General features: G+C 34.7%; 1 protein-coding gene across 1 annotated transcript in view; it reads right to left on the reverse strand.

Annotated features, from left to right (window-relative positions):
• Positions 1-2,710: 2,710 nt before the first annotated feature.
• LOC106056276 (transmembrane channel-like protein 7) overlaps positions 2,711-18,986 on the reverse strand; it is a 39,205-nt gene continuing 22,929 nt past the window's right edge. The window contains exons 13-19 of the mRNA XM_056021106.1: positions 18,725-18,743; positions 7,376-7,910; positions 6,976-7,051; positions 5,717-5,847; positions 5,341-5,496; positions 4,049-4,127; positions 2,711-2,884 (exon numbers count right to left, since the gene is read on the reverse strand). Coding sequence (XP_055877081.1) covers positions 2,825-2,884; positions 4,049-4,127; positions 5,341-5,496; positions 5,717-5,847; positions 6,976-7,051; positions 7,376-7,910; positions 18,725-18,743 — 1,056 coding nt within the window. The 3' untranslated portion in view covers positions 2,711-2,824. The remainder of the gene's footprint in view (positions 2,885-4,048; positions 4,128-5,340; positions 5,497-5,716; positions 5,848-6,975; positions 7,052-7,375; positions 7,911-18,724; positions 18,744-18,986) is intronic.

An 18,986-nucleotide genomic window follows, 5' to 3' on the forward strand; every position in this document is an offset into this window, starting at 1 on the left:
CTGGGAAGCACTAGCTCTCGATCGCTCCTCATGGCGTGAAGCTGTGAGTCTCGGAGTCTCGAGATTTGAAGCAAGATGAGTGGCCAGGGTGAAAGAGCGCCGAACCAATAAAAAGCTGAGAGAAGAAGCCGGCCTATCTGGAACTGATCAAACCTACCCATGCCACGTTTGTGGCCGGCTTTTTAAAGCGAGTATTGGACTTAACAGTCATCTTCGAGTCCATTGGAAATGAGAAATGTGTATTGGGTACGAAATTGGTCTTATCTTATACATTACAGACGTCATTTCAAAAGAGAAGTTATTTACGTCCTACTTATTTTAATAGTTTTATGTGTCAATCTAGTCATGCATATTAATAATATCTTAAACTCTGCTAAGTTGCTGATTCAGGCAACCCATTCCATGTTCTAATTACAGTAGAGAAGAAAGAGCATTTGTACGACGTGGTCTTAGCCTATGGAATAAGAAAGTGTCTTTATCTTTGTGCATTTTTGAGTATTTTATAAGATTTTTTTTTGTATTTGTATATTATATTAAATGTATGTACTGTTGCTACTTTGGTTTTATTCTTCTGTCCTGAAAAATTTATAAAATTTGTTGATTTTATTAATGGTGTTATTCTAATCAAATGTGAATATTTGTTGGTTATAACTCTCACGGCTCTATTGTGCGACTGCTCTAGTTTCGTTATGTTATATTAAGTTGAGGGGTCCCAAAACATTGGCCTAACTAGAGATCTGTAAAATATTAGTTTTATGTTTCTGTTTAACTTGTAAAAATTATTTTGATAAGCCTTAAAGATTTGTTTGATTTTTTAAAATAATTTCGTAGGTTTTTTAATGCATTACTTTTTATTGATTATAAAAACCTAGATATTTGGAGTTTGTAGTCTGTGTAACTGTTATCTATTAGTTATCTATTTTGTATTAATCACACTTTAAAATCATTGGACCTCGGATCAAGTTGAAATTTTACACAACTATTTATTGTAACTCCAAATCCTTCAGTATTAATGGCTATATTATTTGTGGTTTTGTTCCCTTAAATAATTGTACAATTTAGTTCTGCAACACTCAATCTCGGATCAAGTTTAAACTTTTTACAACTATTTAGTGTACCTAACAAAACATGAATCAATTTTAAAAAATTAACCAATTAATCAATCATTTATTGGTAATTATTTATCTTGTTAGATATCGAAAAAAAAAAAAGACACAACTTTTACATTATTGATAGATAGTTTTAAATGTGGAGTTCTTCCATTTCGATAAACTTCCGTTTCTGTTTTTTTTTTAAAGTATTTTTATATTTTACTTGTTGTGATAATTAAATTACAACGTAAATGAATCTGAATAGAGGAGGCGGAGGACATTTGTTTTAAAATCTCTCTCTATCTCTCTATCTATCTCTCTATCTATCTTTCTGTCTATCTATCCATCTATCTACCATCTATCTATCCATCTATCTATCCATCTAGCTGATCTTTGGAAATGTTATTCTAAAATAAAGCGGGTGGAGAAGTTATCTCTCTTTGTTTGTAGCTTTATTTTTTGGTTGTATATGAATAAAAAAAATCATTATAAAAACGTACTACAAACGTTTCGCTTTTTTTCTCTCTCTTCCCTAACCGTCATTCACCACTTTGACCATACATCATTGTGTCAACTGTCCACTTTTCAATCACCTAATCGCCTGTTTCCTGGTCAATAGAAAGTGTCCATTCACTTGTCCAGTCATTTCCTTGGTAACGTAAGAACGCCAACGATTCTGTTCTAATGTCTTCTAGTCCTCAAACTTCCGACTGTCGGGCTGAGGGACCTTTCTCTGAGACAACAATCCACTTAAGATGCATTTAGCTTGCCCTGGAGGATAAGAGACGCACTGACATACACACATTCACCAGAGATAAGAGGCTACGGCGATCAGCTGTCGGAATGTTGACCTGATAACGCGTGTCGGTTGCGATGACGTCATCAATTCGTGTGCCGATGCGAAATGGGGCATATCCCACATAATATATTTAATGGTAACTTGAATAATTTAAAAACACAATTATAAACGAGGAGCCCCAATTAAAACTGCTTTCTTCATTTGCTTACAACATAAGCTAATACTAGTATATCAACTTCAAAAAAAAAAAAAAAAAAAAACTCCGTTCGAGTCCGGGTTGCTAAGCTAGTACTAATCAATGTGTGTGAAACTGTTCTAGTTGAAAGAAAGGAAGAGCAGGCTAGGACTTTGGTTGTGTGGTGCAAAAGGTGTATCCGCGTTGGTCAGGGAGCCTTGGTGATGACTGACGATTCTATTTTTCCCTAAAACATTCAGTAAAAACAAGCCAAAAAAAGAGGCCTCATTTGTTTTTGTTTTTTTTGTTTTTTTTTGTGTTTGCACAAGGTCTCAACCTTCCAAAGTGCCGCTCAAGTAAAGGGTACGTCTTGCATTTTATTGAATAAAATCTTGTTTTAGAGATCAGCACTTCAGCAAGTGATGGATACCAGGGGCGGACTGGGTATCAAAATCGGCCCGGGCATTACCATATAAACCGGCCCACAAATGGCATGTCATATTTTTTTTTTTTGGGGGGGGGGGGATTTTTACCCCACTCCGCAATTTATATATATATAACATTTTGATTATTCTAGGATCAACTTTGATCAACATAAAAATAGTGATGTAGACACAAAACAGAGGGATACACTTTAAAAACATCTCAAATTGATATCAAGAAGTTTATTCTAAGATATCTATATAAATAAATACATAAATAAGCAAAAATAACTAGTCGGTACCGGTCACTGTTATGTGTTGTATTATTATCTTTGTGTTAAAATGATTCCAAGATTCTGTTAGGTCTTGATCCCAAACCTTTCGAAAACTTTCCATTCTGTAAAAACAAAAGGGATACGACGAAATACAATCGCTAAAAGTGGTGAACATCAATAAGATAAATTCCATCTTTAATGTATGTTGATTAATTCTACATCTTTTGTGAGTTGATCTACTCTACATTTCCTGTGCTTTAAAAACAACCTCCAATTATGTTGTTATTAATTTTTTAATAACTAGCTAAAATATTAATTCAGTAATAACCTACTGAAATATTAATAAATTAATAACCTACTGAAAGATTAATTCAGTAATAACCTACTGAAATATTAATTCATTAATAACGTACTGAAAGATTAATTCAGTAATAACCTACTGAAATATTAATAAATTAATAACCTACTGAAAGATTAATTCAGTAATAACCTACTGAAATATTAATTCATTAATAACGTACTGAAAGATTAATTCAGTAATAACCTACTGAAATATTAATTCATTAATAACCTACTGAAATATTATTTCATTAATAACCTACTGAAATATTAATAAATTAATAACCTACTGAAATATTAATAAATTAATAACCTACTGAAATATTAATTCATTAATAACCTACTGAAATATTAATTCATTAATAACCTACTGAAATATTAATTCATTAATAACCTACTGAAATATTAATTCATTAATAACCCACTGAAATATTAATTCATTAATAACCCACTGAAATATTAATTCATTAATAACCCACTGAAATAATGAGTTCTCTTGACTTTCGATTAGAATGTCATGAGAATATGAAGCACTCTACGTCCGTTTCAAACATGAACATTCTATAAAGTTATGGTCTGAAGTCTGAACACATCATAAGTTGTCCAACTGCTCTGAATGAGTGGCAGAGACTTATTTACAAAGTCATTAGACTACTAATGGAAGTATGGCGGCCTGTTATAAGGATAGAACTCTGTCGCAGATTGCCAGATTTAAATTTATATTTAAGAAAAGAGGGTTAAAATAATTTAATTAAGACTTAAAACGAAAATATTCAACTTTTTCAAAATAAGTATTCTTTTTAGTTTCATTCATAAACAGTTATGTGTCCTTTTGCAGACGTTACTAACACAGAAGACGTGAAGTTCGATATTTGGTAAGTAAAAAACTAAGCAAATAAAACGTTTAAAATTCCGGAATTTGTTGTTGTGTTTTGTTGGTCACTAACCCTCATAAGTTGCTGTTTGTAATACTGAGCATTTTCTCTGTGCGCTGACGTCACGTACGTTTTGTAGTAAATGATGACACTGTTAGACAAACAAAACAAAATGTAACTTATTTTACATTACTATATACAGAATTAGAAACTTTATATATATATATATTCACCTACATGCAGCAAAATAAATTAGCATAATCTGACCTATTTACAGAATATTAAATTAGCATTTGGTGACCTAATTTCAGGAAAACAAAAAAAGCATAAACTGATCTAAATAAAGAATAACTCACTAGCATATACCGACCTAACCATAGCAGCACAAACGAGCATCTGTTGACCTACTTCCAGCAATACAAGCGAGCATCCGTTGACCTACTTCCAGCAATACAAACGAACACCAGTTGACCTACTTACAGCAATACAATCTAGCATATGTTGACTTACTTCCAGCAATACAAACTAGCATATGTTGACTTACTTCCAGCAATACAAACTAGCATATGTTGACTTACTTCCAGCAATACAAACTAGCATATGTTGACTTACTTCCAGCAATACAATCTAGCATATGTTGACTTACTTCCAGCAATACAAACTAGCATATGTTGACTTACTTCCAGCAATACAAACTAGCATATGTTGACTTACTTCCAGCAATACAAACTAGCATATGTTGACTTACTTCCAGCAATACAAACTAGCACATGTTGACCTACTACCAGGAATACAAACTAGCATATTTCGACCTACTTCCAGCAATACAATCTAGCATATGTTGACCTACTTCCAGCAATACAAACTAGCACATGTTGACTTACTTCCAGCAATACAAACTAGCATATGTTGACTTACTTCCAGCAATACAAACTAGCATATGTTGACTTACTTCCAGCAATACAAACTAGCATATGTTGACCTACTTCCAGCAAAACAATCTAGCATATGTTGACTTACTTCCAGCAATACAAACTAGCATATGTTGACCTACTTCCAGCAATACAAACTAGCATATGTTGACTTACTTCCAGCAATACAAACTAGCATATGTTGACTTACTTCCAGCAATACAATCTAGCATATGTTGACTTACTTCCAGCAATACAAACTAGCATATGTTGACTTACTTCCAGCAATACAAACTAGCATATGTTGACTTACTTCCAGCAATACAAACTAGCATATGTTGACTTACTTCCAGCAATACAAACTAGCACATGTTGACCTACTACCAGGAATACAAACTAGCATATTTCGACCTACTTCCAGCAATACAATCTAGCATATGTTGACCTACTTACAGCAAGATAATGATAATACTGCCGGTAACTGCGATGGATGTCACAAAGTTATAGGACTTGGACAGTACTGATGGCAGTGTCGATGTTGATGTCTTGATGCAGTCATGCATGTAATCCTGAACACGGAAAGGGCCACAACTTCTGGAAGGATGAAACCTGAACAAGTCCAGATATACATTCATTCTCATTAATGGATCATGTTTACATTTTTAGCCAACGTGTTTAATGTGGGATAGGGGAAACAAATCTCGTTATCATGAAAATGGATTGTTCCCCCCTTGTAGATCTAAAGATTGTTTTAAGTTTTATGCAGGCTATGGAATGTTAACCCCTCACCCCCTTTAGAATAAGAAAAAAAAAAAGGAAGCAATCGTACCCGAAGATACTGTACAAGACAGGCAGAGAACAGAGAGTAAAAGCCAACATCAGAACAAACATGAAAAATCTGTTGATGCCAGAAGTTCTATACGGAGATTTGATTGGTGGACATGCTACAAGGGCAGATAACTGAAAAAACAAGATATAGAATTATTTGGAACAAAAAAAAGTCTTTTACTTTTACTACTTTAACAAGACCAACACCAGGCAGTGGCGTAGCAAATATGGCGTGCTTACGGGCCAATGACTAAAACAGGTTCTTCAGAGGCCTTAGATTAGAAAGATAATAGTTTGGTACATTTAAGAAGATGCTTTAGTATTGAGTATGTAGAAACTAGTACGTGTACGGTACTGAATTGAGTGAAATGGCACTATTCCTTATTGGTACATACGTATGTATATTTGTTGGTATATGTACTGATACAGGACGACTCATTTTGTTTTTGCACTCTCAACGTTCTAGTTTCTTGCTAAAAGGGGGCACCATCGTTTTCTAGCCTACTTGCTACGCCATTAAACAATAGGTTCCTGCAAGATTGAATTCACCAATGCATTTAACTTGCTGTACACATACTATTGTGAATTTAGCGCAAAGATTAACGACTTTGACACTCCAGAGATCAGGGTTAGGAACCTGCACCAGCAACACATATTTCTTTAGACTGTTGAACCGAGACCAACAGTTCTAGAAGGTCTGAACTTTGACCTGCGACGTCGCAACCTGTGGCAGTTTAGACCAATAAATTGTCACGTCTATAACGATTGGTCTTGGTTGAGCCATTGAGGCGCCATGCACGATCTGTCCACCGTCTTTCTCCATTCCATTCACCTGCATTTTGCCTTGCCTAGAATCTCTTTCAATGAAAACGCATTAATACATAAATGAAAAGCAAAACACGATTCTAAAAACATCAATATATTGTATCGCTATAAAGAAAGAAACAAAAAATATAAAAAAGCTTATTTAAGGGAATAACCACACAATCACTGCCATATTTCTCAATACTGCAAGGTTGAACTCCCCTTTTACAATATGAAACATAATTAATTAATTAACACTAACTGATTAGGTAAATATTTGTTGTTGTTTTTATTGATTCATGTATTGTCTTCGACTATGAACAATTGTGAAAAATTCCGAGAATGGGAAGTGTGAGAAAAATCGTTTAAGAGAATTAACCCAGACAGACAACCAGACAGACGGAGTGAGTTTATATAAGCTTTGTAAAAACAAACAGAGTGAGATTGAACTCTTACCTTTTTAGTATAGAACACAAGGAAACACTTGACCACCACAATGCCAGGCAGCAGTGGAGAGAACAACATCCCCAACCTGGCGAAACATTGGTGAATGGTGACATTTAGTTCCTTCGTCCCGTGAACTTCCCTTCAATAATTGACTTCAACTTTACCCAGCCCTCCCCCTTGACTCCCCCCTCCCCTGTGAAAATGTGGATGCAAAATAAAAGATTTATATATATATACATTTTTGAAAATGTAATATTAAAGAAGTAATATCAAAAATGTAGTTTAAAAAAAATGTAATATTTGCGATTTAATACTGAAATGCATTATACAAGATGTTATTACAAAATTTAATATAATTATCAGAAATGTTATTAATTAAGAGACGTATACAAAATGGACTACTTCTGACCAGACCAGACATTGACCATAGATGAGGTCCATTACATTCGAAGGTATGTTAAACTCAGCAGGTCCAATACTGCGTAATATCCACCAATCAAATTTGAAGGTCAGAAATCTGTAACAGTAGAGAATGGCAACAGCATGGGACAAAGTTTTGTTACGTGTGGTGTATAAAGTTTTGTTACATGTGGTGTATAAAGTTTTGTTACATGTGGTGTATAAAGTTTTGTTACGTGTGGTGTATAAAGATTTGTTACGTGTGGTGTATAAAGTTTTGTTACATGTGGTGTATAAAGTTTTGTTACATGTGGTGTATAAAGTTTTGTTTTGTGTGGTGTATAAAGTTTTGTTACATGTGGTGTATAAAGTTTTGTTACATGTGGTGTATAAAGTTTTGTTACATGTGGTGTATAAAGTTTTGTTTTGTGTGGTGTATAAAGTTTTGTTACATGTGGTGAATAAAGTTTTGTTACGTGTGGTGTATAAAGTTTTGTTACATGTGGTGTATAAAGTTTTGTTACATGTGGTGTATAAAGGTGATTAGCTACTGGGGCATATACCACAACCTCCGACTCCACAAAATCACTTAGTAAGCATATATTTTCTCTCTCCCTCTATCTCTCTCTCTCTTTCTGTCTGTCTGTCTCTATCTATTTCTGTCTCTCTGCCTCTCTCTCTTTCTCTCAATCTCTGTATATATAAATAAGTATTTATGTATATATGTGTATGTATGTATGTAAGTATGTATGTATTTATTTATGTATATATGTGTATGTATGTATGTAAGTATGTATGTATTTATTTATGTAGGTGTGTATGTATGTATCGCAAATATATGTTTTATGGAATGTATGTGTGTGTGTGTGTGTGTGTGTCCTAGGTGACGACGATGAGACGTTAGGTGATTGGCTGGAGGCTGTGTGGTTCAGAATGATGAAACAGGAGCTAAGTTGTCGTAATGCAAATGTTGAGAACGAGAGACGACTCTGAGATTTAGAATAGTGAAGACTTTGTGTTTTTGTAGTGAGTTAGATTTAGTTTAAAATATAGGTATGATTTTATAACATTACTCTTAGATTTATTGTATTTTAACTGAAGTTGAGTTAGTCTATGCTCTAATATAAAAGTTTTTGTTCACAAAAGAAATTTGTTGAAGCTATTTAAAGTTTATTTATTAAAAATATAATACGCCGACATCGGTTTAACTTTTTATTAGCAATCTAGTGCTATAATTCGTAGTTCTCCTTCCACCGTCCAAAGTACGTGCCTATTGGACAGTGTCCGACTCGGAACTGAGCTAGGACGGCCTGTTCCGCACGGCAGAGCTCCCACCATGCGTCCTTTTGGTCAGGTCTACTTAACTGCCTATGTAGCTCTCGGCCCTTATCGGAAGTGTCCCAACTATCGAACCAAAGTGCCAACAAACGGGTGTCGGCTAGGGCTCGTACACTCGCGAGAGTGCACGGTTCATCATCTATAATGCTCACTTGCCGCCGCGGACTTCGCCCTCTGATGACTGATCAGACCACAATTGGATGGAACCCACTGAATAAAACTATTTAAATTGAGCTGTAGAAGGCGCTCCACCACCGCGAGGAACGCTTCTACTTTCCTGACACCTGCATGCTGCCCTTCAAGGGCATCGAGGGCATAGATTGAATCGGTGAAAAGGACCACGTCCGATGGGGCCGTGGATCCATTTCCGACTCATTCCGCTACCCACTTCAATTGCTTCCAGCTCAGCTTCCGTGAACTACGACTCACTGTTCCGCCATTGCGTAGAGGACGACGAGACAGTAGAGCACATTGTTTATGAAGGTCGAGCTCTGCATGAGGGACGATTGGGACAAGGAAATGAAAGAGAGAATACTGGCCCATGTGCGGCATTAGGTCTGTCCATGTACGGGGACAAGGCGACCTTACAACTCACTGCCCGCTTCCTCTTCCGTGCTCTAAGGGATTAATTCTCAGCATGGTTTGTTACTAATGGGGTTTTGGATTCGGTGCTATAATTCAACTACCGCCAATAACAACATGGTAAAAAAACATAACTTTTACAAACTTAAACATAAAAAAAAAACCTTTTCAATTGATTACTGTAATTTGTTGGACTGTAACCAGTGGCGTAGCATCCATGGCGCGAAGGGGTTCAATGAACCCGGGCCCACCACCATTAGGGGGGCCCACAGCCTGTGGCGTAGCAGCAATGGCGCAAAGGAGTTGATTGCACTTGGGCCCATGACTTGACCAGTTGAGGCCCACGTGAGAACTTAAGGGATGACACTAATGAAGAAATATGAATGTATCATATAGATCTAAAAAGCTCCTTCAAAATATCTTAAACGCTGCACGAAACTTTATATTAGTTTTAAATAACTTTGTTTGTAAATTGTACATGTTTGTCATGTGTGTTATAATAATTGACATTTAGGAAAATAATGGATTTTAAGGTAGAGAATTATCTAGTTTGATTTTCATATGCTTGTACAATACTCAGGTAATATTTCAGAAATGGGGTGTTGGGGGTCAGGGATATTTGATATTGTGTTGATTTTTCTGGGGTAGAGAATACTTGTATCATTTTTCTGTCTCTAGTGGTTTCAATGGTTAGGTAGTATGTCTTTGATATTAAATAATATTTCTATTACTATTGTTATATTTTTAGGTTAATCACTTTTCAATTGTTTATGATTTAATACTTGTGAATTATTAGAACTTACAAATAAAAACATATATATATATATATATATATATATATATATAAAAGAAGAAGAAAGCCCACAAAAGATGCACATAAAGCCCAAAAAAAAAGAGACAAAGAAAAGAGGCATAAAGCCCAAGGATTCCTATGATGATAAAGTTAAAATTGAATAGCGCAAATTCTGAGGTTTCCTTTAAAAAAAAAAAAGTTAAAGTAAAATCCGAGTCGGTGATGTAAGCTAATTAAACAAATGCCATTTTAAAACTTTTTATCCGATCCAACAAAGTAGATTTTGTGAAATAGTGTAAGCCCTCATCACATTAATTTATTGTATTCTGTATTGTGTAAAAATTTAATAACAGAATAAAAAACAAGATTACAAAGAGAGTTTGTGTTACACAAACTCAGAGGCGGCCCCCGTCGAAGTCGGATCCCTGTCGGATCTGCATATTCGCAAATAATATTCAAGAGGTGATTTAATTTTGATGTAAAATGTTTTACACGTTTCGGATGTTCCTTCAGAGTTGAAGATAATTACTTCCTAGTCCAAACCTCCCGCAGGACGACGGGGGATGGGAGCGGGCAGGGTTTGAACCCTGGGCCATCCATAAATCTGAACGACAGTCCAGCGCGCAAACCGCACGACCAGGCAGCCATCCGATGGTCAAAAGTAATAATGTTTCAAAGATTCATTTGCCGTAAATTTAAATTTAAATTTAATAAAAAAATAGTAGATTAGTTTTAGTATATTAAAACATTACAATATTGATCAAAACGTTTGGAAATGAAAATCTACACTTTTTTTTTACACTTTAAGTTTAGAAATTGAAATTCTACATCTTAATCTAGTCTATTTTAGTCTAAACTAGATCTAGAAATTCTAGATCTAGACTCTAAAATAATTTTAATTAGAATATAAATCCAGATCTAGATATACTGTAATAAAAATCTAGATCTAGTTTAAAAAATCTAGATTAGATCTAAATCAAGATATCATTCCTTTTTTAAACGCGAGTCACATAACGAGGCTTAATAAACATTACTATACCGAGTTCTTTTTTCATTTCATTTGAAGAATTAATTCCATATAACGTCAGAGGGAAAAAAAAAACACTACGTCACACGGCCTAGCTAGACTAAAAATCGCCTTCATCTATAAGAGCCATTTATCGAGTGTTCATAGACTTTGGTGCACCGAGTGCGTTCTTTAAGCATTTCATTTAAAGAATTCATTCCATATGACGTCAAAGGAAAAAAAACACTACGTCACACGGCCTAGCTAGAATAAAAATCGCCTTCATCATTACGAGCCTTTTATCGAGTGTTCATAGACATTGGTGCACCGAGTGCGTTCTTTTAGCATTTCATTTAAAGAATTCATTCCATATGACGTCAAAGGAAAAAAAAAACACTACGTCACAAGGCCTAGCTAGACTAAAAATCACCTTTATCAACACGAGCCATTTCTCGAGTGTTCATAGACATTGGTGCACCGAGTGCGTTCTTTTAGCATTTCATTTAAAGAATTCATTCCATGTGACGTCAAAGGAAAAAAAAACACTACGTCACACGGCTTAGTTAGACTAAAATATGTTTTCATTAATACAAGCAATTTTTTCGAGGGTTAATAGACATTGGTGCACCGAGTGCGTTCTTTTAACATTACATTTAAAGAGTCCATTCATATGACGTCAAAGAAAAAAAATTCCATTACCTCACAATAGGCTAGTACCGGTACCATAAAAAAAAATGTCTTAATTTACACGAGATATTTAACGAGGGTTCATAGACATTGGTGCACTGAGTTCTAATAGATATTATTTAAAAAGGATCAAAGCCACATTGTTTTTGCGTTTTGTCTGTCAGTCGGTGTGTCCGTTATCTTGATATAAAAAAAACAACTAAAAGTTATTAAAAATTGATTAACCTTTATTTTACGTTTCAAAACATCGCAATAATTTTTAGGTATGAACACAATTGAAAAGTTTATATAATAGATTGTTCCGGATGTTTGTATAAATAGTAAAAGAAAAAGAGAATTTCAGATAAATCTAATACCGTTAATTAAATTTTTTGGATGGTCTCATATAAAAATTAGATGTACTACAGCCATGTGGAGAGATTTTCATACCTTACTTTGGTGTTTGGATTCTGTTTTCCTTAAAAATCGGAACATAATATTAACGATAATTAGATTTTTTAATGTTTTAGGTAGAAAGTTAAATGTACTGTAAGAGAGTAATGAGTTAAAATATTTTTCATAAAAATCCGTAAAAACATTATTTCGTAAATGAGAAGATTATTTGTTTATTAATTAGAAGAGGGAGTTCAAACAATTATTTGGCGTTAGTAGATTTTTAAATAAATTCGGAAATTTCTGGCGACGATTTGTAAGAAACAAAATCCGGAACTTTCTTTATCGATTACAAAACTTCTATGTTATGTTTTACAAGAAAATTAAATGTCTAAAAAGTAATTTTCAGTAATCAATTCTAGTAAATTACTTTTTTTAAAAGCCTTATGCGATTTCAAACAATCATTAGGCATAATTCATGTTTTATAAAACAATATCCGGAACATTTTTACAATTAATGAAATATAAGTCAGTATAGAGATTATGATTTAGCATTAATATGCTATTTACATAAAAAACGGAACAACATATTATTGATAATGTGTTTTTGCAACGTTTAAGCATGGAAATTGAATGTAATATAAGTTAGAAGAGCAAACAAACATTTGTTGGCGTTGATTAGTTTTGCACAAAAAAATCCGGAACAATCAATTTTAGATACTTAAAACTATTGAGATGTTATGGGAGGAACATTAAAGGGTAAATCAGATTTTCAATAGCTTTTAGAGTTCTAGTTTTTTAAATCTAATCGTGACGGACAGACCGACCAACAGACAAAACGCACAAAAATAAGCTTCTTTTATTCGGATGGGGGCACTAAACAAAAAATAAATAAAATCTGATTTTTAAAAAAAGTTTAAGGAATTGGTTTAGCACCTGATCATGTTGCGACGTTACGCTACTGCACGAAAATCGCTGCATAAAAAGTCCATTTAAAAAAATGTGCGTGATATTTACATACAAAGTGCATTATTAGCCTTTATAAACAAACAGAAATGTTTTCTTTTAATTTTAGCAGCTAGTTGACCAGAAAAAACGTCTTTAACTATTATTTGTATTTGTTGTAAACATTTCCTGTACATTTTAAAAATATATTTGACTTAGTGATACTGAAAATACACAAAAATTGTACATCTTTGTTAGCATATTGTAACATTGCCTCCCTTACATTTACGTAATTGTTTTAGAATTGGTGTATTTTTATGAAAAAATCGCTTGCATAATTAATTTTATAAATATAAACGGTTTGCTTTTAGAAAACCAAAAGTAGCCGTTGCACCTAAACTTTTCAAGCCGGATTTAATGATGAAATAATATTTTTCATATCTCTTCTAGTTTTCGAGATCTGAGTGTGACAGACGACAGACGGACAGACGGACATTTTGCACAAACCTAATAGCGGCTTTTTCCCCTTACGGGGGCCGCTAACAAGGAGATGAAATCTAAACAAACAAATAACATGAAATATAAAGCAAGCAAAAGAAACATAGAATGTTCCATAGGTATCTTGCTTGTGTTATCACAGCATGTTCCATAGGCATCTTGCTTGTGTTATCACAGCATGTTCCATAGGTATCTACCTTGTGTTATCACAGTATGTTCCATAGGTATCTTGCTTGTGTTATCACAGTATGTTTCATAGGTATCTTGCTTATGTTATCACAGTATGTTCCATAGGTATCTTGCTTGTATTATCACAGTATGTTCCATAGGTATCTTGCTTGTGTTATCACAGTATGTTCCATAGGTATCTTGCTTGTGTTATCACAGTATGTTCCATAGGTATCTTGCTTGTGTTATCACAGTATGTTCCATAGGTATCTTGCTTGTGTTATCACAGTATGTTTCATAGGTATCTTGCTTGTGTTATCACAGTATGTTTCATAGGTATCTTGCTTATGTTATCACAGTATGTTCCATAGGTATCTTGCTTGTGTTATCACAGCATGTTCCATAGGTATCTACCTTGTGTTATCACAGTATGTTCCATAGGTATCTTGCTTGTGTTATCACAGTATGTTTCATAGGTATCTTGCTTATGTTATCACAGTATGTTCCATAGGTATCTTGCTTGTATTATCACAGTATGTTCCATAGGTATCTTGCTTGTGTTATCACAGTATGTTCCATAGGTATCTTGCTTGTGTTATCACAGTATGTTCCATAGGTATCTTGCTTGTGTTATCACAGTATGTTCCATAGGTATCTTGCTTGTGTTATCACAGTATGTTTCATAGGTATCTTGCTTGTGTTATCACAGTATGTTTCATAGGTATCTTGCTTATGTTATCACAGTATGTTCCATAGGTATCTTGCTTATGTTATCACAGTATGTTCCATAGGTATCTTGCTTATGTTATCACAGTATGTTCCATAGGTATCTTGCTTGTGTTATCACAGTATGTTCCATAGGTATCTTGCTTGTGTTATCACAGTATGTTCCATAGGTATCTACCTTGTGTTATCACAGTATGTTCCATAGGTATCTTGCTTGTGTTATCACAGTATGTTTCATAGGTATCTTGCTTGTGTTATCACAGTATGTTTCATAGGTATCTTGCTTATGTTATCACAGTATGTTCCATAGGTATCTTGCTTATGTTATCACAGTATGTTCCATAGGTATCTTGCTTATGTTATCACAGTATGTTCCATAGGTATCTTGCTTGTGTTATCACAGTATGTTCCATAGGTATCTTGCTTGTGTTATCACAGTATGTTCCATAGGTATCTACCTTGTGTTATCACAGTATGTTCCATAGGTATCTTGCTTGTGTTATCACAGTATGTTTCATAGGTATCTTGCTTATGTTATCACAGTATGTTCCATAGGTATCTTGCTTGTGTTATCACAGTATGTTTCATAGGTATCTTGCTTATGTTATCACAGTATGTTCCATAGGTATCTTGCTTGTGTTATCACAGTATGTTCCATAGGTATCTTGCTTGTGTTATCACAGTATGTTCCATAGGTATCTTGCTTGTGTTATCACAGTATGTTTCATAGGTATCTTGCTTGTGTTATCACAGTATGTTTCATAGGTATCTTGCTTATGTTATCACAGTATGTTCCATAGGTATCTTGCTTGTGTTATCACAGTATGTTCCATAGGTATCTTGCTTATGTTATCACAGTATGTTCCATAGGTATCTTGCTTATGTTATCACAGTATGTTCCATAGGTATCTTGCTTATGTTATCACAGTATGTTCCATAGGTATCTTGCTTGTGTTATCACAGTATGTTCCATAGGTATCTTGCTTGTGTTATCACAGTATGTTCCATAGGTATCTACCTTGTGTTATCACAGTATGTTCCATAGGTATCTTGCTTGTGTTATCACAGTATGTTTCATAGGTATCTTGCTTATGTTATCACAGTATGTTCCATAGGTATCTTGCTTGTGTTATCACAGTATGTTTCATAGGTATCTTGCTTATGTTATCACAGTATGTTCCATAGGTATCTTGCTTGTGTTATCACAGTATGTTCCATAGGTATCTTGCTTGTGTTATCACAGTATGTTCCATAGGTATCTTGCTTGTGTTATCACAGTATGTTTCATAGGTATCTTGCTTGTGTTATCACAGTATGTTTCATAGGTATCTTGCTTATGTTATCACAGTATGTTCCATAGGTATCTTGCTTGTGTTATCACAGTATGTTCCATAGGTATCTTGCTTATGTTATCACAGTATGTTCCATAGGTATCTTGCTTATGTTATCACAGTATGTTCCATAGGTATCTTGCTTATGTTATCACAGTATGTTCCATAGGTATCTTGCTTGTGTTATCACAGTATGTTCCATAGGTATCTTGCTTGTGTTATCACAGTATGTTCCATAGGTATCTACCTTGTGTTATCACAGTATGTTCCATAGGTATCTTGCTTGTGTTATCACAGTATGTTTCATAGGTATCTTGCTTATGTTATCACAGTATGTTCCATAGGTATCTTGCTTGTGTTATCACAGTATGTTTCATAGGTATCTTGCTTATGTTATCACAGTATGTTCCATAGGTATCTTGCTTGTGTTATCACAGTATGTTCCATAGGTATCTTGCTTGTGTTATCACAGTATGTTCCATAGGTATCTTGCTTGTGTTATCACAGTATGTTCCATAGGTATCTACCTTGTGTTATCACAGTATGTTCCATAGGTATCTTGCTTGTGTTATCACAGTATGTTCCATAGGTATCTACCTTGTGTTATCACAGTATGTTCCATAGGTATCTTGCTTGTGTTATCACAGTATGTTTCATAGGTATCTTGCTTATGTTATCACAGTATGTTCCATAGGTATCTTGCTTGTGTTATCACAGTATGTTTCATAGGTATCTTGCTTATGTTATCACAGTATGTTCCATAGGTATCTTGCTTGTGTTATCACAGTATGTTCCATAGGTATCTTGCTTGTGTTATCACAGTATGTTCCATAGGTATCTTGCTTGTGTTATCACAGTATGTTCCATAGGTATCTTGCTTGTGTTATCACAGTATGTTCCATAGGTATCTTGCTTGTGTTATCACAGTATGTTCCATAGGTATCTTGCTTATGTTATCACAGTATGTTCCATAGGTATCTTGCTTATGTTATCACAGTATGTTCCATAGGTATCTTGCTTATGTTATCACAGTATGTTCCATAGGTATCTTGCTTGTGTTATCACAGTATGTTCCATAGGTATCTTGCTTGTGTTATCACAGTATGTTCCATAGGTATCTTGCTTGTGTTATCACAGTATGTTTCATAGGTATCTTGCTTGTGTTATCACAGTATGTTTCATAGGTATCTTGCTTATGTTATCACAGTATGTTCCATAGGTATCTTGCTTGTGTTATCACAGTATGTTCCATAGGTATCTTGCTTATGTTATCACAGTATGTTCCATAGGTATCTTGCTTATGTTATCACAGTATGTTCCATAGGTATCTTGCTTATGTTATCACAGTATGTTCCATAGGTATCTTGCTTGTGTTATCACAGTATGTTCCATAGGTATCTTGCTTGTGTTATCACAGTATGTTCCATAGGTATCTACCTTGTGTTATCACAGTATGTTCCATAGGTATCTTGCTTGTGTTATCACAGTATGTTTCATAGGTATCTTGCTTATGTTATCACAGTATGTTCCATAGGTATCTTGCTTGTGTTATCACAGTATGTTTCATAGGTATCTTGCTTATGTTATCACAGTATGTTCCATAGGTATCTTGCTTGTGTTATCACAGTATGTTCCATAGGTATCTTGCTTGTGTTATCACAGTATGTTCCATAGGTATCTTGCTTGTGTTATCACAGTATGTTCCATAGGTATCTTGCTTGTGTTATCACAGTATGTTCCATAGGTATCTTGCTTGTGTTATCACAGTATGTTCCATAGGTATCTTGCTTGTGTTATCACAGTATGTTCCATAGGTATCTTGCTTGTGGTATTACAATTAATGGCGAAAACGAATTCGAGAGCAGGCTTACAACAAAGATCTAGAAGCTAGAGAGATGTCTACATTGATCATGGAATAGTGTCATTCTCTGACCAATGGTTAGTATTTGGTTCATAGTTCTTAAAGAAAGTTAACACCATTATATTTATACAAAAACCTCTAACCAGGCTTTATTTAAAATTGCTTTGAATATTGAAATTGGAGAGGAAAACAAAGCCCCATACATTGAAAACGAGCTAATAGACCTGCAGATCTGACACAAATACCGGTACTGTATGTCGTGAGGTCCAATCCGCGCTATTAATCTCTTCATTAGTGAGAGAACTCAAGACATACCAAAAGTGGATCAAATTAGCGTGATCTTACTTGTGTGTGATCTCCGATCTGGGAATACCTAAAGAAATAGCAATTAGAGAGTCATTTCTAGGTTTTTATATTTGTGAGAACCAGACTTTTGCAGAATTGGCTGAACAAATGCTCCAAGTAATGCGAGGCTAAAGCTATACTGGTGTTTCCAGTATGAGTGGATAGTACTGTTATAAACCTGGTGGAAGCACAGATGGGGGTAGTGGTGTGAGTGTAGTTAGCAGACGCAAATCGCCCCAGGCCAGCGCTAGAAGAGCGGTCAACCGTGACGAGTTACTTGCCCGAGTCCTAACTGAATCAAATGTAATGACTTTGTAACTAATTACTTTGAAATAAAAAAGCTTAACTACTTGTATTGGAATGTCTTGTGGTAAATGTAGCGATATATATTCAAATAACTCAGTTGTTTTGTCTCACTTTACATTCATCTTATTGGGTTAGGGGGGCCCACCAACATATTCTTGAACCCGGGCCCACGGGCACCTTGCTACTCCACTGACTGTAACATGTAGTGACTAAAAGATCTATAACTGCTTCCGTACGCTATTTGAAAGTATTCATGAATTATGTCCCTTTATTCAACTGACTATTTCATGAACTTAGAGATAATAAAATAATTACATTTTACCTGCGAGGTAGTTCCACCAAAAAGACCATAAGTACCACTGCAAGAAAGTACATAATGGCTTATTTATAAAACTGTTGACCGACACTAGTTTCCCAGCACTGAAATGACGCAATGTTAGATAACACACGATATGAAATGCAAAAAAAGCTTTAAAATTACTATTAAAAGAACATCACGAAAGCCGACTAAGGGCTTGCAGAGTGTGGATGTACAAGAGACATTTAGACTCAAACTCCTCATGCTGGCGGTTTAAAAAGTTATGAAAATAGTGCTATAGGCGTGCCATCCTCCAGTTGTTGTTTTTTTTTTTTGTTGTTGTTTTTGATGCATTCAAACTCACT

Source organism: Biomphalaria glabrata, chromosome 2 (assembly GCF_947242115.1).
Source record: "Biomphalaria glabrata chromosome 2, xgBioGlab47.1, whole genome shotgun sequence".
NCBI lineage: Eukaryota > Metazoa > Mollusca > Gastropoda > Planorbidae > Biomphalaria > Biomphalaria glabrata.